At 40.8% G+C, this 23,557-nt stretch overlaps 2 protein-coding genes across 2 annotated transcripts; both read left to right on the top strand.

Annotated features, from left to right (window-relative positions):
• Positions 1-599: 599 nt before the first annotated feature.
• Positions 600-3,469, top strand: SPINK7 (serine peptidase inhibitor Kazal type 7; the record flags this gene model as incomplete). Its single annotated transcript, XM_080672805.1, has 4 exons — positions 600-666; positions 1,630-1,655; positions 2,339-2,463; positions 3,424-3,469. Exons 1-4 carry the CDS (start codon positions 606-608, stop codon positions 3,467-3,469), a joined length of 258 nt encoding a protein of 85 aa, XP_080528931.1. The 5' UTR covers positions 600-605.
• A 2,280-nt stretch (positions 3,470-5,749) lies between these two features.
• SPINK9 (serine peptidase inhibitor Kazal type 9) lies at positions 5,750-10,699 on the top strand. The gene is made up of 4 exons (XM_080672703.1): positions 5,750-5,841; positions 6,558-6,586; positions 9,399-9,526; positions 10,553-10,699. Exons 1-4 carry the CDS (start codon positions 5,796-5,798, stop codon positions 10,596-10,598), a joined length of 249 nt encoding a protein of 82 aa, XP_080528829.1. The 5' UTR covers positions 5,750-5,795; the 3' UTR covers positions 10,599-10,699.
• Positions 10,700-23,557: the final 12,858 nt, after the last annotated feature.

Here is a 23,557-nt window from a genome sequence, read left to right as displayed (position 1 = left end):
TACAACATAACCAGGTGTTCCTGGTAGCTGCAGGCTCACAGCACATAAATGACTTACCCAGAATCACACAGCTAGAAAATGTCAACACTCTTCTCCAAACTTCATAAATGCTAAAATCACTGTTCTTTCCACTAGGTCCCAGCTTGCTTCATAGGTTTATTGCCTCAAAAATAAAACCATAGTTTCCCAGAAGCCAAAATATAAACATAAGTACAATCTGTCTAATCTGGGTTTTTGTGAACTAAAGAAACTTTGATATTTTCACTTATTTCATGACTAGGCCAAGTGAAGTTCTTCTAATACAAGAGGTTTAGAATTCTAACAGTCCCCACCTTCAGGACAGACAGAAAAATAGTTCTCACCTCAAATAACTAATGTGTTGGTCAGATAGGAAGTAGCAATTAAGTGACCAGGACTGCAACACCACCCAGGGTGTGACTTTTGTGCTTTGAGAGCCTCTCAAAGCCAGCATTGACTCTGGATGACCTCATAGGGAAGGCGGGGAAGCCAGGCATTGCCATATAAACATGGTCCCTTTCCTACCTCATGGCTAATACAGCTGCTGTGACAGTCTGAGCAGCCTTTGCATAGCAGCCACCTCCACCATGAAGATCATTGGGGGCCTCCTTCTGCTCTGCATGGTGACCTACTTCTGCAGCAGCTCAGGTGAGGGAAGGGTAGAGAGTGAACAACCATTAAGCTTGTTTTTCCAAGTAACTTTTCCTGGGAGGTGAGCATCTGAGAGAAGTGTCTGGTTGTATGGATTTTACCTATATGGGTTTAGAATAAAAAGCGTACTGGTTTAGAAAAGAAACAGCCCAGCCTGGGAAGGGAGAATCTTATGTCCCTAATAGAATTGGGGCGGGGGTGGGGGGGGGGGGTGAGGTCTAGTGTCTTCCCATTCAAGGATTTTTATTTCCATTCATGGAACAAAGAAATGAACTCTTTTCTTCATAAGAACATTGGAAGTTGTTATATACTATTGCAGTGGTTGGCAAACCCATTAGTCAACAGGGCAGCAAACCGTGGCTCGCGAGCAGCATGTGGCTCGCGCGGTTTGCCAACCACTGTACTATTGGATACTATTCCTGTTATTGGATACTATTCCTCTGAACAAAGATGCAGAACAACTTGGATGCCTCCCTAAATCATTTCAGGAGGATTGAAACAAAGTACAATTCTCTAGAGGCCAGGAGTCAACAATTAGACTTTTTATATAGTTAAAAAAATAAAATAAGATGTAAACACCTTAAAATTTTATTGCATCCCTTCATATTAATTAGAAGGGGAAGAATATCAAAGATGGTGCTTCAGTTCTTGGCAGTGCTGGCTGCAATACTGCTGTTGTGATCTGACTTTAAACCGTTATCAAAGTCACAATGAGCTCCAGAGGTGTCCTATGGTAAGGAAGGGAGGAAATTTGGGTAATTTTTTTTTTGCCTGAACCAAGGGTTTACCTAATGGCTGTTTGCAAACAGCCAAAATTTTTGCATAAGAATAGGGTGTGTGCTGAGACTTATTGCCAGAGGAAACACAGTGTCTTAATCTCTGGAATCAAAATGACATTAATTAATGAGACTTCAAGACTTTGCTTTATTATTAACAGTGCTATCTCTATTTCTCTTTCAGAAGCTGCTAGTCTATCTTTAACAACCGTGAGTATATTGAATTACATTTCAGTTACTATTGACTGTCACTTAGTCAACAAATAATTACCAAATATACTGTATGTAGGATTAAGTCAGTATGTTTAGGGTGGTAAAAAGTGGAGGCAGACACAGATAAAGAAATCTCCTCTGCTGTTTGAAAATGAATGACATAAATAACCACAGCCTTAAAACCATTCCCAAGTTAAAAGAGAGAGAGATGACTTCCAGTTGAAAGACTGGTGAAGTCTCGATGGAAAGGACAACATTTAAGAGGTAGGATCTTGGTTAATGGCACAGGCTCTGGATTCAAATCTCAACCTCACCACTTCCTAGCTTTTATGTTATACAAATTCTCTCTTTCAAGCCTTCATCTCCCCCAACCCTGTAAACAGGGGTCATAGTAGAACCTACTCTATTCAGTTGTTCTGAAGATTATACAAAATTTCTGTAAGATTTAAGTTTAATGCTGGCCTGGAAACGCTCAGGAATTGTTAACTGCATGCACAAGTCATAACAGAAGTGGTGCCAGTGTGACTGGTATTTGTCATAGTGACATTAGTGCTTAAAATGTCAGAATATCTGAGCTGGAACGTCTAGGTTGGTATTTTGCTTCCTGTACAATAGAGGCCAGGGTAGCCTAGCCTGGTATCCAGGAGCAATGCAGAACATTCCCTTTGTGTCTGTCACAGGTGGACTGCAGCATTTACAAGAAGTACCCAGTGGTGGCTATCCCTTGCCCCATCACATACATGCCTGTTTGTGGTTCTGACTACATCACCTATGGGAATGAATGCTACTTGTGTATTGAGAGCTTGTGAGTACCTCATGGGGGCAGGGAGGGGGAAGAAGCTGGGGCCAGTACCCTCCACTGCAAACCTCTCTTCTTTCCATGAGCCTGCTTAACTCTACATGAGCTGTACTTATTCCCACCCAGAAGCAGCTGGTGTGGATAGAAAACTGACCACCTCATAGTCAGACCAGGGTTGGGCCTCCATTATTTGCCCAACCATTCGTTTCAGAACCTCCAACTCCTGTCTCTCAGTTGAAGTCCAAGAATAGCATGAGTTTTCAAATTGCTGCCCCAGAGTCCAGAGGTACTGTAGAAGCAATCAGAAGTCACTAATAGTGTTAAAGGGATAATTTGGGGTGGTCTCCAAGTTCAGCTTTTGACTATTTTAAGTTGTGGAGTTCCATATATTATCTTGCTTGCAGAAAGGTCCTAAGCCCCACACTAAAAAAATAATTGAGCCCAGGACAAGTTAAAATATCAAGTTGAGCCCTAAGCCCAGAAGGGTATGTCTACATATTTACTCCAATGCAGGAATGTTTGAGTCACAACAGTGACGCTTCTCTAGCCTGCACACACTGGGCCTTTGGCCTGGAGACCAGCTTGTATTCAAGGACACTGAGGAGACCTGTAGTGGAAGCTGTCCTCCTAAAGCAGGACCCAGCTCCATCGCAGGTCCTGCTAACCAGGAAAGGCTTACGGGCAGGCACTTCAACTTCCTGTGGCAGAACCCCTCCTTTGATGTTTTAAGACATTGGGTGACCAGCCTGGGCCCTGGGGTCAGTGGAAGCAGCAGGTGGGGTGGAGGATTCACCAGCCTAGGGAAATTCTGCTTCTGCCTGTGAAAAGGACATTCCTTTTCAGAGACTCCATTGCCTCACCTGCAAAATGAGGTTCTGCCTTAAGATCTCTGTGGTTCCTTTCAGCTCTACTATTATGCAAAATTTCCTCTTGGGTTAATAAATCGTTAACTCTGTCTTCCTGTAGGAAAAGTTATGGAAAGGTTCAGTTTCTTCATGAAGGAAGATGTTAACTCCTCCATAGACGTGGATGGGGAGCCATGATATCCTGTTTCATCTTCATCATCCCTGTGCTCTGATGACCTTCTTCCTCCTCATGGCAGAGGTTCTGGGGGATGGAATGGGCGGAGGATGTGGGGCAGGGGTAGATGTGGAGTCATCTCTGTTGAGTGGAGAAAGTTGTTGTGCGTTCCTTCAAATTCATGCCCAACTGACCTACTGGCTTCTTTTTGTACCTCATTAAAAGAATCTCCCCAGAGAGTTTATCTTTACTTCTGTCTGTATTTGTGTCTTAGATCGGGGTGTAATATCTCAGTTTTCAAAGAAAACTGAGGAATATATATATTTGGTTGTTCAGGAGAAAGTTTTGTACAATGAATCCCAAGTGGCTTCCAAGAAACAAATGCACACACACACACAAATACACACGTGATCACATACACAAGGAATTAAATGGAATTCAATACAATTAAAGCTCAAACTCTAGAGGGGGAGATAAACAAGAATTAAAAAATAATTATACACTCTTTTAAATGCTGGGATATAAGTCATTACTAGGTACAATATTGGAATAATCTTCCTATAGTGTAAATCTGATTCTATTACTTCTCTGTTCAAAACCCTTCATCTGTTACCCATTACCTACGGGATAGAATCCAGACTCCAAACATGGTGTTACCCACCCAGCCTCTTCTCCCATTATCTCTGAAGGACACTGACTCTAACACTCCTCTTCCCTGGCCCTGTGTCTGTACATGCAGTTTCCTTTGCTGGAAATGGCTGTTACTTTTCTGGTTTCAGCTCATATTTAGCCCTCCTGTGAAACCTCTGAATTTGGTTTGGCAGAGAAGTGGCTGAGGAGTCAGGAGTTAGTTTGTAAACTAGTTCTGTCACATGCAAGCTGTGTAACTTTGGGTGGGTACCTAAACCCTGTTTGGCATATGGGATTATTGTTGTGATGATTAAGTGAAATAACACAAAGCACCCTACAAGATACACGCAATAAATATTAGAGCCTTTCCCTGACTACCCATCATTTGCTCACCTGCTGTTTCCTTGCATTTTGTATTACATTGTATTTAAATTGTCCTGAATAGTTGGTGGTTGTGTTCTCCTACCCTTATCAGATTGTAAACTCTTTGAGGGCAGGACTATATATACATTTTTATATAGCTAGTATAATAATTAGTATAATGCTTGATTCATGGTTAGTATTTCATAACCATTACCAAATTGTTCTGGGGCCATAGAGGAAGTTGAGTCTAAGTCTGCCTAGGGGGTTGAGGAAACCTCCCTTTGGGTTGTAATTCATCTGAGTATGAGTGGGTTGGGTAGGGGACTGGTAATTCCAGGTAAACAGAAAGCAAGTACAAAGGCACAGAACTTGAAAAATGCATAGGAATTAATTACTGAACACAATTTCTCAATTTGGAAAAATAAATATTGAATACCTACCATGCTCATATCTGAAAACAAACTCAATCTCAGCTGCCTGACTTGCTCCCCCACCAGCTTCCACCATCTCAGGAAAGAGCAGTTGTACCAGCTCCCCAAATGTGGGGTACTTGGAAAAATTATCTCCCTGCTAAAGAGTATGAATCATTGCTTGTTTCTGCTTAACCAAGAATTGGCAGTTCATACCTTTTCTCTGTGCCCATTCTGGTGTCTCAATTGGCAACATTTTCCATTGATGCTAGAGAAGGAAGAAGGAAAGAGGAGAACCTGGGACTATTTCAGCGCCAATAAAACTGCCGTGCTATCCCCAGTAGGAGGTGTGCAGGAGGCAGCTGATCGATGTTTCTCTCTCATCGATGTTTCTAACTCTCTATCCCTCTCCTTTCCACTCTGTAAAAAATCAATAAAATATATTTTTAAAAAAACACACAAAAAAACTGCCGTGCTGGTGACAGTTCTTGCAAAAGTAGTACAACGTGCAATAAAACTAGTGAAATCACTTAACTTCCTTGTAACTTCACTTCCTCTTCTGAGGAACAAAAAAAAGGTAATAACTATGTGACAGACTTATTATGAAGATCAACTTGTGTAACAGATGTGAAAGCACTCAAACTTTTAAGGACATAAAGAGACAAGGAAATAATGCCAGCTTTATGGGGTCCTATTATCTATGAAAAAGTCATGTAAAATCATCTGTCTTTCACAATAAAAGAACTTCCATACACAGCAGATGTTTCTGACCTCCTTCCAGGATTCTGATCCTGCAAATAAGTGTTTCACAATTGAGGCAGGAACTCTTGACAATATATAAGGCAAGTGGCTGGGCAGACACCAGAAAGTCACTTCTTTTGCCTCCATCTGACTGCCCTTAGCCTCTTCAGCAGCATGAGAGTGACAGCCTTTGTCCTGCTCTTGGCCCTGGCACTTATGGGTGAGTATTTCCCTCATAATACCGCTCCTCCCTTGATACCAATAGCTCCTGTCATCTTCTGCCCACATAATTCTGGGGTATATACGCTTCACATAGATAATAAGGGAAGTTTTTGAAAAGGCACATTTTTTTGGTCTCCACCAATAAATCACTAAATCATATAATCTCAGGCACTGAGTGAACCTAAATGGTCAACTAAGGCCAAGTCCATTTTGTGTAACCTCTTTGGAAAGTGTTCATCCAGACTCTACTCTGATTTGATATCATTATTTATAGGGACTGATTTCTTCATAAAGCAGTCCAACGCATTGTTGGGCAGGATGAACTGTTACTTTCCTTCCACTATTGAGTTAAGATCTGACTCCCTAGAATTCTCAACCCCTGACATCTCTGCCTGCTACGAAAGAGCAGACACTTCCTAAAAATCCCATTGTTTTCTCTTACTATTTCCTAAATTCTGATTATGAGGTAGAAAGAAATAAGACTCCTTGTTATTATAGCAGCTTTTCCATACTTTTGACTACACTCTAATTCTGCTCCAAAACAAAAATCTGTTTTGTGGGTCAACTTTTGATATGCTGATACAGAAGTTCTGAAGAGAATCTTATACTTTTAATGACAGGTTGAGAACACTGAAACATAAATCAAATATTATTTTTCTAATGAAATTAGGTTCTCCCAGAGATTAATTTTTTCTGTACTTGTTTTTCTTACAGATGTAGAATGTGCCCGACATGATCAACAGGTCAGTACATCCATCTTGCTTTGAAAATGCTACTTTTACATAATTTTAATGCCTGTATCAGTAAGGAATGCTTGACATTGTACATAATTACATTTCTACCCATTTGAAGAGTTATTTTTTAAAGTTTCAAAATTGCTTTTATTCAAAAATTGTACACAGACCCTTCTGAAATGGAAGTGATGGGGAAAAAATGGTTAGATACCAGCATCTGGGTTTCAGTGCCAGCTCTTTGATCAGGTGACACTTAAAGCCCTAGAACGTGGAAAGATTTAGCCCAGTACCCACACATAGTAAAGCTCAGTAAGGACAAGTCCTGATTCTTACCATTTTTAAGTGATCCACATGTATCTTTGTTCTCTGTCTTTTAAAAAATGAAGATTTTGGCTCATATGAAGCTTTCCTTCATGGCTCATATTAAGTAATGACTGTTATCGAGAAAATGTAGCTGTGATTGCAAAAACTTTAAACCAGCAGTCCGGCACTTTGGGTTCTAGTCCAAGCTCTACAGCTTTTTAGTGGTGTGACCCTTTAGCCTCGGCAGCTCCTTTCACGTCTTTGAGTCTTTTGTTTTATCCTATGAAAGAAAATAGTGTTAAGAACATAAGTTTGAAGTCAGGCAGGCCTGAATTCAAGCCATCCTTCACGACTTAGTAGCTGTGTGTGAATGACAAGGATTAATGAGCATTAAGCCGTGGTCATTTCCTGGTCACTTTTTGACCATTACACCAATTCTGGCACTGGGAGTTGAGCAGGCAAGGAGAAGAAGTGAAATCATGCTGGTGTGTCCTCAGCATGGGGCACTACACTTTGTTCTGCTCCACTAGACGTGAGGTTCCTCTGCTGTCATGGCATGCTTACTACTCTTTGTATTTCCAGCACTCAGCTCAGCCCTAAGACTAGGCTCGGTGACTAGAGGAATGACTAGGTTCACTCCTAGAACATATGTGAAGGGGAGGAGGAATTCAACTTTAACTTGGAGCATATTTCAGGTTATCCAAGTAGAAATATTAAACAATTAGTAAAATATCATGTCTGGAACTCTTGGGCAGAAAGAGCTGGGAATGCAGTCTTCTATATAGAACTGGAGTTTGTGCAGACCTGGAAGGGAAGCCTAGGGAGAGAAATTATAGTGATTATATATATTCAGTGTTTTCCATGCTGTGTAGTGCTAAGCATTTCACACACATCTGCTCAGTTATGCATTTGTTACTTTAATCTGACAATGTATGTATATCTCCTTAATTTTGCATATAAAGAAACTAAGGCTTAATTGTCCCAGGTTTGGAGAGTCAGGATTTGAATTTCAATGTGTTTGACTTTTCTGTCCACACTCCTCAGTTTGCTCATAGATGAAAAAAAACAGGAAATTCTTGCTTAGTAATTGTCTACTTGCTCCCACAAGTGGCTCATCCCCTTGGCTTTGCTCCAGGAATTTCAAACAGTGGTTCTCAACTACAATCTATAATAATAAAAGCATAATATGCTAATTAGACCAGACAACCTTCTGGACAAAGCCAGGGCTGCGAGGGAAGCCTGGGTCCCAGGTGCCAGAGGGAAGCCAATGCCAGCAGCTGGGGGAAGGAAGGCCTACTTTTGCATGAATTTCGTGCATCGGGCCTCTAGTGTTAACAAAAATCTATATGCTGATGATGTGTATAGCAAGTAATTTGTTACCAATAGTTAAAAGTTTCCAATGGTGTACTAGTTATTAAAATGATAGTATTTATTTCTATAATACATCTCACACTTGCATTCATTTAGAACTTTTTAAGTGAAAGAGAAAAAGCAGGAAATCAAATGTACCATGAGCATTAAGAACTGACACATAAAAAAAAAAAAAAAAAGAAAGAACTGACACATCAGCCAGTACTAACTACAGTGGGTGGATTCTACATTTAAATAAATCGTGATTTGATTACCAGCTACTACTCATGATTTTATATCTTATACAAAACTAGAGGCCTGGTGCATGAAATTCATGCATGGATAGGGTCCCCAGGTCTGACCAGCGATCAGGGCCAATCAGGGCCTTCCAGCTGCTGGCGGGGGCCTTCCTTCATTCTGTGCCGTCCCCTGGTGGTCAGCACACATCATAGCAAGCAATTGAACTGCTGGTCTCCCGGTCGCAAGTCCAATGGGACACTTTGCATATTAGCCTTTTATATCAGCGCGTGATATTGCACGGCCCTGTCCACCTGCACGCACCCCGCCCACCGGCCAGCTGCTCCGCCGCACTCACAGCCCCGCCCACCCACTGGCCGCACGCACAGCCGTGCTTGCAGCCATGCTCACAGCTGCGCCTGCCTTGCCGCACCCCGCCCGCCCATCCACCACTCCGCCACGCTCGTGCCCCGCCCGCCCGCCACTCTGCCATTCTCGCACCCTGTCCACTGCCCCACCATGCTCACAGCCATGCCCACCTCGTCACACCCTGCCCACTCGCCGCTCCGCCACGCTCGTGCCCCGCCCACCCACCCACCCACTGCCTCACTGCCCCACCCGCCTGCTGCCCCGCCCACCTGCCGGCCACCAGCCTTGCTGCGATCAGAGCCTGTGGGCCGTGGGGGAGGGCCCAAGAGGTGCTCCATGCATCTCATGATGACCGGTCATTTGGTCGCTTTGGTCGTGACGCCACTTGGCCTTTTATTATTATGACATCTCTATACTTGATATATTTCCAAGAAGTTAGATGAGGACAGACAACTAGAATAAAAAATGAATGCATCAGGAGCCTTCTAAACTTGGAAAATTCTAAATCCTGGGAATAAAAATTTGGTAGAAGGAATTGAATATTTTTAATTTCTATTTTCAGGTTGATTGTAGTAAGTTTAAAAAATTATCACCAGGAGAAGAGAGACTGTGTTATGAAATATATAGACCAATTTGTGGATCTGATGGCAAAACTTATGCCAATGATTGCTTCTTTTGTTCTGAAGTTGAGTAAGTATTGAAATATTTTTCTTTTTTATATTTAAAGTATAATAATTGTGTTAAGACAAATGTATCACATTTCAAAGAAGTGGTTTAAGGCATATGGAATATGTGGATCATCTCACATTGAGTGTGGTGAACAGAATTCTCACAATTCATAGGATTTGGAGTCCCTGGTACCATTGTACCCCTACATATTCTGATAGTAATAGTCAACCAGAGAAGCCTAGCATCTCTGAATTGGAAAGAAACTTAAGGGTAATCTAATTCCACTTCCAACTACAAATTTATTGCTTAAACTCCCTCTACAAAAAAAGTCACCAAGTCATCTCACAGTCTATGCTTGATTATTTCCAGGGACAAGGAACATTCCTCCTAGGCATGCCAGTCTGCATCTGTTAGAATGTTTATTGTTGAGCTTCAACAGTTTAAATACATTAGAGTCCCCTAATGACTGGTACAAAAGGGGGACGATATCTGAAAAACCTAAAGAACTTGTTCTGTTTCAGAGTATGATTTCTCCACAAAATATGTATGTTGGAGTGCTAATAAAAATTAAGTAGCCAACAGTACTTTAAAGGTTAAAAAGTAATTATCTGCAAGATAAGTAGCATCAGCTCAAAAAAAAAAAGGTAAATGATAAGTTATGTACTAGAATGTATAGAAACATATAATTCCTATTAACTATTTCCAAAGTATACATGGATAAAAACAAACATCTAATATATATGGTATATTATATATGGAATGGTTTTATTTGTAAGCAAAAAGTTACAATGTTATGACAGGAGGCATCTAAATATGCATCACCTTTAAATAAAATAATCCATTAAAATATGTTTTCAGGGACATAAACTGTGTTTTATTTGGAGCATTGTTCCTTATGTTAAATATTTCTAAATTGCAATCACTCCTCTTAAATACATCAGTATGTGAAGTAACCTGGTACATTTTTGGGGTTCATTAGTAAAGTTTGGATGCTAATAAAATGCTTATGGCTTCAATATTTCATTTGTTACTCTTTCCTCTCCATAGGAAAACGGACAACAAACTTAAATTTGTACGTTTTGGGGCATGTTGAATCTATCATGTGATTCCATTCACAAGAGGCACATTTCTTCTCCCATATCATCTTGCCACCATTGTCTTGATTTCTTTGTAGAATAAAGTGGACCTAAGTGAAATAAACATAGCTGACTTTTTTTTTTTTATTTAAGAGCAGAATCTTCTAGATTTGTTTCACTTTGGGGTGATGTCTAATAGACTATCTTATGGTCACATTCTGTGGGGGAAAGCCAATTAAGACCGTATGGGAATCAGAAAATCAAAGGACCTAAAGCTGATGCCTTCTTCTTTCTCAAGCTAGGAAAACACCGTCTGTGCATTACTTAGTTCTACAAAAAATCAAACAGATAGAGAGGGTGTTCAATTAATGCTTTAGAAATAAACTAAATTAAGATTAACTGGATTTTACCTCTGTCACAAGTAAGCAAGGAAATTATAGTGTTTTATCCCAGATAATCCTAAAAGCAGATATCAACTCCTGATCCAGCCGCAAAATTTGTAAGTATAGTAGCATTCTAATGATAGTATTCTGTTTGCTTTCAAACTCTGAATTCCTTCTTCTAGTTCCCATAAAAGGAATACACAAAAAGAAATGCTTTTCTAGAGATAGTGTGGGAGTGACCAAGATGGCGGTTACTTTGCACAGCCACAGCCTAAAACTCATTATATTCCAACCCTCTACTCTCAGGTCTTGCAACACTACTGTGCAAATCCTTGTCATTTGTAACATGAATAGAACACTGCCATAAAATTTTAAAGATGCAGGAATAAAATAACACAAAGACAATTAAATACATTGACAAATGTGTTACTAGAAGTGAAGCCTACTCCAATTATAAGAAATCTCACCCTGTTTCCTTTCTAATTAGTTCTTCCTCGTATGTAAGCATAGCAGGCATTACAACATCCAAATAAACAGGTCCTTCTGGAACAGGTAACTCCTGTCTGTCTCAGAACAAATGCTGAAACATTGGCTTTGGAATTTTAATGAACAATAAGAGTACAGATCAAGGACATGGAAGTCAGATCAATACATGTCTTAACAAAACGCATCCAGATGGATGCATCCTGAACACTTTTCAGAATTTCTTAAGGAAAAAAAGAAAACACTGAGTCAAAAAATTAAGCTTTTTTAGAGTGCCTGCTTACAACTGGAAAAAACTGCTGGAGTTCTGAGAGATGCAGGAAACTATCATTCCCAGTTGCTTCTTTCCTGGGACAGGAGGCATTTAGTGCTCAACAACAGGATAAGGGTGTGTAGACCCAAGGCAGTGCTCAGCCACGCCCCGGGTGCCTCAACAAAGAGGAGGCGTGGGTTGGGGTTTCATTCACCTAGAACCCAGCCCCCTGAATCGCATTGCGCATGCGCAGGCCCGCTGTTCTGCCCTAAGCTGGGCTGCCTCTCTCTGACTTGCCCTGTAGCCAGACACTCTAGTTCTCTGCACAGTCTGGCTTGTGCTCCTTGCCTCCCTCCTCCTTTTCACTTCACCGCTCCTAGAAATGGAGCCCAGTGGCAGACACTCAAAAATACTGGCAAACTTCTGTTGGGGCGCTCACCTCCCTGGTCGCCCTGTCTCTGTTTCCGCTGCCTGCCTGTTTGAGTTCCAGTTTTTCTTCTTTTTGAGGCCAACAGATTGTCCGAACTACCATCTGTTTGCTGCCACCCTATAGATATTAACGCGTTCAACCTGCCAGACTGAAATTATTTGGTTATAATATAAATGATTAAGATGTATAATTATTGGTTAAGGTGGTGGTCATTTTGCAATATATACAACTAGCCAATCATTATGCTGCACATATGAATCTAATATAATGTTATATATTAATTACACTTGAATTTTTATAAAGCTCACTAAGAAATAAAAAAATAAAAAAATAAAAAACAATGGGGCTTTGGAAATAGAGAACCCTGGGATCAAATCTAAATTTGCTACTTCTGAGTAACCTTGAGTTAGTGATTTAACCCCTGAGTTTCAGTTCCTGCATTCCTCACTGGGGGCAATAGCAGTTCCTATGAACTGGCATGAACCTATGTACATACAGTACATAATATTGGGCCTGGCACATAATTAGCGAACAATAAATGAATGGTTTAAAAAATAATCACAGCAAAATTCTGTGGTTGTCCAGTTTGTCCCTTGAGCAAAATGGATGGTTCTAATTTAGGTTCTGGCCCCTCTTGATCTCCTCCCCACCCCATCATGCCTGCCTGACCGTGTCCTGAGAGACAGCACCGTGAACCTTCTGTTAGAGCACACGGCCACTGTTACAGCCACTGAAGTCTGCCATATGAAAGTCCTCGTGAAGTGTAAGGCAAAAAAAATCAAGGGCATCTAGAATATTCTTGGTAGGGTACATAACAAGTACTCAATACATATTGTTCTTGTTGTTTAAAGGTATAAAACACTGAGGGCTACAATCTGCACACTCAGTGAGGGACTGCCTTTACAGGATTCCTAAAAGATAATCATGCAGCTTCTGTTGGACTCTGTGTGAGAAGGAGCTCACTCCTTTCTGAGGCAGTCATTAATGGGAACTCTTACTGTCAAAACTTCCTATCAAGCTTAGATTTGCCCCATAGTATTTACTCCCTCATTTGTCCTAAATATAGCCCTTGAGCCACAAAGAAAAAGTCTAATTGAGAACCTTTTTTTTTTTTTTTCTTAACAAACACCTCTTTATTGCAGACATTTCAGGCACAGGTACCTGGAAGAAGCTGTATTGCAGATTTTATACAGGGTGGCTTAAGAGGCAGCAAGTACCTACCTCTCTCTCCCAACCCCCAAATACACAGCAGCCTAGATATCAGTGTCAGTCCCACTGAAATCTCCCGAATATTCTATCCTCTCACACAGCACATCATCCAGTCCTGTGCCCAGGATAGTCAGGCACCTCCGGGGAGTCTAAAGAAGTCCTTGGTCTAGAGATCCATAGTAGAGGGAAAGGGAGGTACAAGATGGTCAGGCATAGGTGTGATGCCCTCACCAATTGTAAAACTTTCAGTAATTTTAAGATAGTTCTTGTGTACCTCCTGAATGTTCTAATGTTAGTTGAAGAAAACCTTGGACCAGGTCCTATACTATATCATCATCTCATGTAATTCATAAAACAAGTCCAGTAATAACTTCATCTAAATATAAAGGAGAGTGTTTTTATTATCCACCATGGTAAATCTAGCATCTGGAACATGATAGGAACTCTGAAAACAGTGATAAGTTAATGAATGGATTTGCTTTTTTCTCACTCAAGAGAAATAAGGTTTAGTGATGACAGAGTTGTTGTCTAACATGTATAGGAAATGGTAGAGTTCTGACTGATAAAGCTCTGATTCTAGAGCTCAAGCTCTGAAATACTTTGGCACTATGTTCCCTAGGCAACATCACAACCCCTATGCCCGGAACAGCTCACCTGGACAGATTCTTGCTGTCTTTATTCACTTATAGGGAGATCAATGTGAGTTCCCTATTGCACAGCCACTATGACCACTAGTGTTAAAGAGAATGCCTTCTAGCCCATGAAAGCAACAGGTAAGAGGAACTGCCAATTATTTTGTCACTAGAGGCCAGGTGCACAAAATTCGTGCATGGGTAGGGTCCCTAGGCCTGGCCAGCAATCAGGGCCGATCTGTGGGGTGGCCAGCAGGGCAATGGGGGGGCCCCCCGCTGGCACCCACCTTGGCTGGCCTGGTGCTGCCCACACGCCGGCCCCACCCGCCGCTGGTCATCTCCCTCTACAGGGTGATTGGCAGGGCAATCGGGGGCGGTGGGGGGTGCCCTACTGGTACCCTCCTTGGCTGGCCTGAGCATCTGCCCCCTGGTGGTCAATGCATGTCATAGCAACTGGTCTTTTTGCCAGACTTGCATATTAGGCTCTTATTATATAGGGTAGTTCTATTGAATGGCTCTTTGCAATTGTCATTTTGCATAGTCAAGAGTCCTTGTAGTAGCATTTAGCAAACAACATAAATGAAGAATTTTTTAAAAAAATACTGATTCAAATTAATTTACTTCCTAATATTTGACATACTGAAAAGCACAAATGGTGCCCTTGTTTTGAACAATGGCAGGGCAGTTCATGATATCACTAGCTAAGTATGCCACTGGACACTAAATGCAATAGGGGTGTCTAGCTCTTGATCCACCAAACTGTACCTGGTTTCTTAAGGTTAGCTCTGTTCTGGAGACAAAGCAATCATGGCCTAAAGCATTGGAGACAGCCCAGCTTCTGCACCACTGGATTCTTGAGATAGCCACATGAACCCCATCCTTGTGCTTGAGGATATCAGTGAACTTCCCCTAGCAAACTTGAATAAGCAGCTTCTAGCAGAGAACAGGTATATTTCTAGTAGATATCTGGCTATCTCACTAGCTCTACTTATACCACAACATTTGGAGCTCTCCAGAAAGCCGTGCTTTACTCTAGAGCATAGATTGCTGCTTAAACTTTGTAAACCAAATCAGTTCAATGGATTCTTGTTTTATTTCTAGTCTGGAATCAGATGAGGACGCCAAGTAAAGGACCAAGGTACTGATAGCTATGCTTATTACTGCAACAGACACAGGAAAATGGTACTATTGCAGAAAATGAGCACCAAGCCTAGGAAGTTGTGTTTAAGGCTTATTTCAGACATTTCCTAGTTGTGATATCATAGACAACTTCTCTCAGACCCAGTTTCCTCGTCTGTAAACTGGAGGTAAAGGTAATACCCAACTCAGACTTATATGCCAATCAAATAACATAATTATATGAAAGCACAAAGAACTGTTTATGCACCATCCAAATGTGAAGTAGCATTAATTGGGGTCATATTATGTAGTCATACAAGGAAACCATTTTTGTGATTCATTGAGTCTTTTAAACCTGCTCCAGGGTCTTGTTTTGGGAAGTATGCATTTCTTAATGCAACAGCTCCTCTAGAGGCTCTCATACTTTCATTAAACGTTAGAATCTCAGCTTAGAACTGTGTCCAGGCAATCCTGAGATTCTTGCATCTCAGAGATGAGCAAGTCTGTTTAGTTTTGGGTTTTGGTTGTTGTTGTTTTAATGCATTTTTCTCTTTCTATCAAGAAATCAATGAATCACACAAACTCAGAGTTAGAATGGACCATAAAGCTCATCTAACCCAACTCCCCCATTCTACATAGAAAGCTTCCTGGGAGATCCCTGAGAAGTGATCATCATTTACTTTCTGCTCTGATACAAAAACTCTTTTCAAAAAGAGCAGCCCATTCTTGACGAGTTTGAGTCAATAAAATATTTTCGCTTTATTGAGTATAAATCAACATTAACTTGTCATCATGACTGACACAAGATTTTAAGAATTTAAAAATATATTATTTATTTGTCTATTCTACACTTATTGAGCACTGAATATGGCCTGGCATGATTTACTAACCTAACCCCTCATTATGATGGTCACCTTCCAAGTCTAAGGTCACTTTTTCTATACTCCATTCTTACTCCAAAAGAGCAATCATAGTATTCCCACCTTTGCTCTCAAACTTATTATTTTGATTCAAAGCCTTGAAGAGAACCCTATGTCAGCCAGCACAGACTAAAAACTGATGGTATTTTTAAAATAAGACTTCCTTAAGAGTTATCTCAGATTGTCTCATGTCTTTGTTTTCATAACAATATGAACTAAGCCCATTGCACCTGGTCATCACACAATCTACAATATAGAATTACTGCTTATTTCATGATCGCCAAGTCCCTGCTGTTTTGAAAGCCAGGTATTATAATAAGAAATCACATATAATGAACTTGACTTTCCACATATGCCTCCTGGTTATTTCATATGTTTTATGTGAAATATGAGATAGTAGATACTATGACTAGGGAAGTAGGAATGGTTATGGCAATAATAAAAGATACAAAGATCACTGTAACAAAACAGAACAATTCCCTTTAGGAAATAAGGGGGAAAGAACCCAGAAAATTAGCCCATTAGTACAATACTATGGTCTCCTAACCCAATGGTTCTCAATTATAAAGAGGTGAATCAGACTGTACTATACAATTTGAATGTGTGTGCGCATGTGTGTGATGTCTAAATCACACTCTGGAGCTACTGAATCATAATTTTGGGGTTAACGGGAGCAGTTGTTGAAGGCAGATGTAAATTTTGAAAAAGTTCCCCCAAGACTTACTCATTCTAAATCTATTGTTTTTCCCCACATTTGCTGCTCCTTGCTAGTTGAAAAACCACTTACTTCTATGAAACTGAATAATTTAACAATCAAACAAAATAATGTTAAATCATGCTGTCATGCTACAGCTCTACACTCTGTTAAGGAAATATTTTCCCCTAGTAGTCTTCTTGGTTTTCGGTGACCTGGTAACTTAACCCCAGGTGTCACATGTAAAGGAGTCCTTTGCAAATGACTTCATAATGGGGTCAGACATTCTCAGAATGGATCAAGAGAACTGATCCTATGAGGATTTGCTAGGAAACTTGACTGAAAGAATGCTAGTGGTGTCACTTTATGGAAAAGATGAAAACTTTATTGGTTGCTGTCTTGGCTATTGGCTATTTCTCATGTAAGTATTTATCAAAGAACTTTGGGGAGGGAGTAAACATTTAATCTTCCAAGTGAAGTAACAAGCCAATGATAACTTTTTTCTAGATGTAGGGATTTTTTGAAACTTTGAAGTTTTTCTCAGAGGTAAAAAATTCACTTCCTCAACTACAATGAATATCAGTGATTGAATTGATTTTTAAAATATTCCCAGAACTGCCATAGACAGATTTGAGATATTTTAAGGGATGACCTATGAGAGGTATAATCAATATTTGACAAATAATTTGGCCTTTTGAGTTGACAATCAATTTCATCTCTCCTCCCTCTTTTTCCTAATACTTTCCCACCATATTCCCCACACACTGGTAGTTCAATGTGTGAACACACACACACTCTAGTGCCTTCTATACAGAAGTGTCATTTTCTGGAATGGCTTACTAATAGAGCACACCCAATGCTATCAGCTATCCAAAAGAGGACTCAGTGTTTCCTGATGAAGTCCAGCAAAGTAACACCAACAAGGAAAGCCCAGGATACGAACCTAAATCTTCTGGCAGGTCAGCACAAGTCGACGGGGAGGCAAGGAGGCTCAGCTGCAGTAGCTAAAAGAAGTTGAGTCTATAAAAGAGAACATAAAATATGAAGGTCATGGGAGCTGTTCATAGTTTGGGTAAACAGTTGTTGACACAAAGGTCTTGAACAAAGGAAACACATTCCTTGGAAGCAGAGAGAGTTTGGGAAAAGAGTATATTCAAGACAGGCAATCATCAGAAACAAAGGCAAGTATCTAAGATTTGTGTCAGAAGAGCTAGACATTTTTCTAAAATGGGTTCACACAATGAGCAGCCCAGCAGTAGATGGTATGCTGAGTCCCAGAGGATAAAGCTTGGGTCTAAACCTCCCCTGCCTAAGGTCAGATGACACCTAGGGATGGAGAAAGGATGAATTATCAGATGGGACAGTGAGGGTCCCAGGCATGAGGAGAGGAAGCAAACAGTGTTTGGAAACCAGGCATGGCCAGATAAACCTTGTGTGGAAGAGCCACGTATTTTCTTATGACATTCATGGTTATTAATTTATGATATTACTTAGTGGGCTAATTAATTCTTCACATCTCAACACTACATTATTTTATTTGATCCTTTTTTCTGAACATTTTTGTTTCAGATATTTTTGGTGCAATTCCACAAAAGGTAAGTTTGCTACTTCTTGCATAAGAATGATTTTTCCAGTCTTAGGCTTATAGTATTTCTATTAGATTGAACCATATGAAACTTCTAACATTTGACGATTTTTTGACGATTTTTTTTTATCCCCATAATAACAATCCAAACATTTATGTCAAACATATTCTGGGGAAAACCAGGACTCATCCCTGTCTCTTATTGCCCTTTCATCTGCTTATATAACCACTGGCAATTAAAGCTCATGATTTTTGTTTTTAATTTTTTTCTCTTTAATTTTTTCCCATATTCAAGTCCTCCTCACTTCTTGCCCATGATACTGAAGCAGACTTCTTATGGGGTGGGGTGTGTGTGTGTGATTAACTAAAAGGATTCCAAAGGTACCTGGACAGTGGTTGTAGTCATTTCTAGACAGTAGTTATAGTCATTTTTTAAAACTGATTTTTAGTGAGAAAGGAAGGGAGAGGGAGAAAGAGAAACATTATCTGAGAGCATAACATCGATCAGCTGCCTCCTGCATGTCCCCTACCAGGGATCCAGCCCATAACCCAGGGATGTGCCCTGACCTAGAATAGAACCAAGAACCTTTTGGTGCTGTGATGATGCCCAACCAACTGAGCCACACTGGCCAGGGCAGTTACAGTCATTTTTTTCACTGCCCAGAATGGTATTCTAACAGGTTACAGATATATATTACACAGTAAAAGATCCGGCTGCCTCAGCTGCCTTGCAAAGTGGAAATTCCAAAGAATCTGGCTGCTGAATTTAAGATCAGGAAGTTTTTTCTTTGTTTGTTTTGAAATTCTTTATTGTTGAAAGTATTACATATGTCCCCTTTTTGCCCCCATTGACCTCTTCTGCCTGCCCCCGTCCCCTGCCCCAGGCCTTCAAAGATCAGGAAGTTTTAATGTTCAAAGTTTAAAAGGAGACATATTTTATCATTATCTTCCTTCTGCATAAAAAAAAAAAAATTCCTAAGCATTTATAATAGAAGCTATTAAAGAGATCATTGGAGGATGGAGAGTTTGACCTGTGAATTTTGTTTTAGGGCATTTCATGCAGTTATTATCAACAGAAATCTGTATACCGGAAACGAGTATGCTCCATTAGAGTCAGCCCGTTATGTGCCTCTAATAATGTTACCTATCCGAATTCCTGTGTGTACTGCTTCGCTAACATGTAAGTGGAAACAGCAAACCCTAAACAGAACCCTCTTTTGAGAAAATATTGTGTAGATGACTGATGACACGCCCACATATTTTGGAGACGTGATTCTTAAAACTAAAATCAATGTCATTGGGGTTTCAGTTCCACTGGCTGAACCCGAGGTGGGGGAGGGTAGTAGAAACTAAACAATTGAGATTCTGAGTCCCCTCCTCCAACTCCAGCAGAGAAGCCTCCCTTTACCTATTTTGAACATTAGGTTTTAATATGAGATTTTATTTGAAAAAGAGTTTTGTTCCTAAAATATTTGAAAATCATAGCTGTAAGAAAAGTCTCCCTTTTCAAAATAAGATTACAGCATCAAGTCTTAGCACTCAATCAGAAGACCTTGGGGTGAGCCCTACCTGACCCTGTGCTAAAGTGATATGGCAAAGTCTCAAACTTCCTCCAAAGCTCAGGTTCTTATCTACAAATCTGGGGTTATGTTTACTGCTTCATTTGCTAAATATGCTCTAACCATACTCACTCTTCCTTCCTAATATTTTCAGATATACTATTACAAAGTTCTCTCCTGCTTCAGGACCTTTGGGCAAACTGTCCTGTCCCACAAGAATGTTTTCTCCATGCTGTTCACAGGTCTAGTTCCTCATCATCAGGGTTTCAGCCTAAATATTTCTCCCCTATAGATGCCTTCACTGACCATCCTACCTAAAATAGATTTACTTCTGATATTTTCCATGTTAATATGCTTTTGTTTCCTTCTTGAGTCTTATAACTCTCAGATATTTTATTTCCCATTTCATTATTTTTGGCCTATCACTAAATGTAAGTTGCATAACGTCAGCAGGTAGGTTTGTGACTTAGTCCTAGCACTTCACACAGTATCTGGCATCAAGTAGGCATCATAAATACTTGTTGAATTAAATAAATAAGTAAGTAAGTAAATAAATAAATAAATAAATAAATAAATAAATAGTTTTGTGGTGGGGCAATAAATTGATAATGGGTATAAAAAGCAATTTTAAACTTAAGGTACCTTTTATAGGTAGTTAAAATTTTTCCTTTATCACATTGTATTGGCTCAATCTCTGAGAGTTGAATATGTGGTTAAGAATCAAGACTCTTATCCTATAGACTTGGATTAGAATTTCAGCTATTCTATTTAAACTAGAGGCCCAGCGCATGAAATTTGTGCACGGGTATGGTCCCTAGGCCTGGCCTGGGATCAGGGCCATCTTCCCCAGCTGCCCTCAGCCAGCCCTGCCCTGCACCGCCACCCACCCCTTGCTCCCCATTCCCCATCGGGCGATCGGAGCCTGATGGCCAAGGGAAGGGACCAAGAGGTCAGCCGTTCCTGCCCGCTTGCCGGTCCCACCCCTGCCGTGGTGGCCCTCTGTGTGTGGGGTAACCGGTGGGGTGGGGGCCTTGGCCTGGTGCCACCCAGGTCCTCTGCCCCACCACCCACCCTTGGTTCCCCATTCACCATCGGGCGATCGGAACCTGCCAGTCAGGGAGAGGAACTGAGAGGTGGTCAGTGTGCCTCATAGTGACTGTCGAGCAGTCATTCTGGTCGTTCCGCTGTTAGGGTCAATTTGCATATTACCCTTTTATAGTATAGGATTATATGAACGAGGACAGATAATTTAACCTCAGTAATTACTGGAGAGGTTAGCTGTGGGAATTGAGAAAGATGTTGCATGAAGGATGCTTAGCATAATGCCTACCACATAACAGGCCCTTAGTCAATAATTGCCATCAGTGTCTTTATTATGTTGCTTACAACAAGGGGATCAACCATCTGGTTTGTCTTAGGCTGAAAGTTTTCCAAGACACTTTTAGGGCTAACACAGGACAATCTCAGGCAAATCAAAATAGTTGTTACCCTTCTATCGACAGGTCTTTATACCTAGCCCCTCATTCTTCTTCCATATTTGCCAAGCCTTCCTTTCACTCAGTCCACATAACCTATACCAGTGGTCGGCAAACACATTAGTCAACAGAGCCAAATATCAACAGTACAACGATTGAAATTTCTTTTGAGAGCCAAATTTTTTAAACTTAAACTTCTTCTAACGCCACTTCTTCAAAATAGACTCGCCCAGGCCGTGGTATTTTGTGAAAGAGCCACACTCAAGGGGCCAAAGAGCCACGTGTGGCTCGCGAGCCGCAGTTCGCTGACCACAGACCTATACCATAGTCATTCCCAATGAGTACAACAGTAACTTCCAAGCAATCTCAAAACTTCATTGCACAGGCCTTTAGAAGTTAATTCCATGGTGCACAAAGGGATTCCTTAGAGGGAAGAGAAACTACAGGTGATCACTACCCTTTCTCCCAAATTTATTATTAGCTTTTCACTTTCATCCTTTCTTGAAAAAAAACTGTCTGCCCTCTTAACTAGGATACCAAGGTTTCAGGGAAATAAATAACTTAGTGGTAAGACTTTATCCTTGGGATTTTAATTGAAAAGAAGGGTGAATAGTAAATTCACTCTTTTAATGTATACAACCATGGTATTTAGCATGTTCACAGAGTTGTACAAGTACTAATTTCAGAATAACTTTCATTAAAACAAACCTGTATCCTGCCCTAGCAAGTTAGAGCACCAGCCTGAAGACTGAAGGGTCCCCAGTTTGGTTCCAGTGAGGGGCATATCCAGTCAGGGGCATATCCCAGGTTGTGGGCTCCGTCCCCAGTGTGGGGCATGCAGGAGGCAGCCGATCAATTGATGTTTCTCTCTCTCTCTCTCCCTCTCTCTTCCTCTCTAAAATCAACCTATAATAATAAAAGCGTAGTATGCTAATTAGACCGGACAGCCAAACGACCTTCCAGACATCATTCCAGACATCCTTCTGGATAAAGCCGCAATGGTGGGGCTGAGGCAGAGGCAGTTAGGGGCGATGAGGCAGGCAGGCAGAGTGGTTAGGGGTAATCAGGCAGGCGAGTGGTTAGGGGCAATCAGGCAGGCAGGCAGAGTGGTTAGGGGTGATGAGGCAGGCAGGCAGAGTGGTTAGGGGCAATGAGGTAGGCAGGCAGAGTGGTTAGGGACGATCAGGCAGGCAAGGAGGCAAGCGGTTAGGAGCAAGCAGTCCTGGATTGCAAGAGGGATGTCTGGTCCATGATAAGGGGGCCAAGCACACCTTTACACTAATGGTATATGTGCCTCCTTTCACTTCAGTCAGACATCCCCCAAAGGGTTCCAGATTGCAAGAGGGTGCAGGCCAGGCTGAGGGGTCCTGCCCCCCATGACAAATTTGTGCACTGGGCCTCTAGTAAAAATATAAAACATTTAAATTAAATATATAAATCTGTATCCTTTCTACCATCACCCCAGTACCTGGAAACCACTAGTCTACTTTCTAGCTTTATGGATTTACCTATTCTGGACAATTAATGTAAATGAAATCATACAATATGTGACTTTTTGTTTCTGGCTTCTTCCATTTAGCATAAGGCTATCAGGATACATCCAGGTAGTAGATTGTATCAGTTCTCTGTGCATTTTTATGATTGAATAATTATATGGCTATGCCATCATATGGCTATATCATCATATGTGTGGTTACACCACACTATTTTGTCAATTAATGGACATTGGGTTGTTGACACTTTTTGGCTAATATGAACAATGTTGCTATGAACATTCATGTACAAGGTTTTGTGTAGACAAATTGTTTTCATTTCTCTTGGGTATACATCTAGGAGTGGAAATTCCCAAATAATTCTTAGCATCTCCAAAGACAATAGCAGGACTGGAGGAAAGTACAATTTTCTCAAATAAAATATGCTCCTTTTCCCATTGTGGTAATGCCACCTAAATATCCATGTCCGTGCCTCTCCCTGATGTTTAGTACACCTGTATCCTATTGCCACATTCTTTTTGTCCCAGGCCAATTGAGAAATTCATTCTGCTTCTCATGCAGAGGGACCCCAAAGGTGCACGAATTTGTGCACCGGGCCTCTAGTAAATAATATATGATTATAAACCTTCTATAACTTAGAAAGTACTTTCCCAATCAGAGAAGTATGAAACCCATACCAGTACTGCATGGTGGGAAGGATGAAATTATTTGCTTTTTACACATAAAAGGAAAAGACTTCAA

The sequence above is a fragment of the Plecotus auritus genome (genome assembly GCF_963455305.1).
Source record: "Plecotus auritus genome assembly, chromosome: 6".
NCBI lineage: Eukaryota > Metazoa > Chordata > Mammalia > Chiroptera > Vespertilionidae > Plecotus > Plecotus auritus.
Note: the sequence above shows the minus strand (reverse complement) of the source record. Positions and strands in the feature narration are given on the sequence as shown.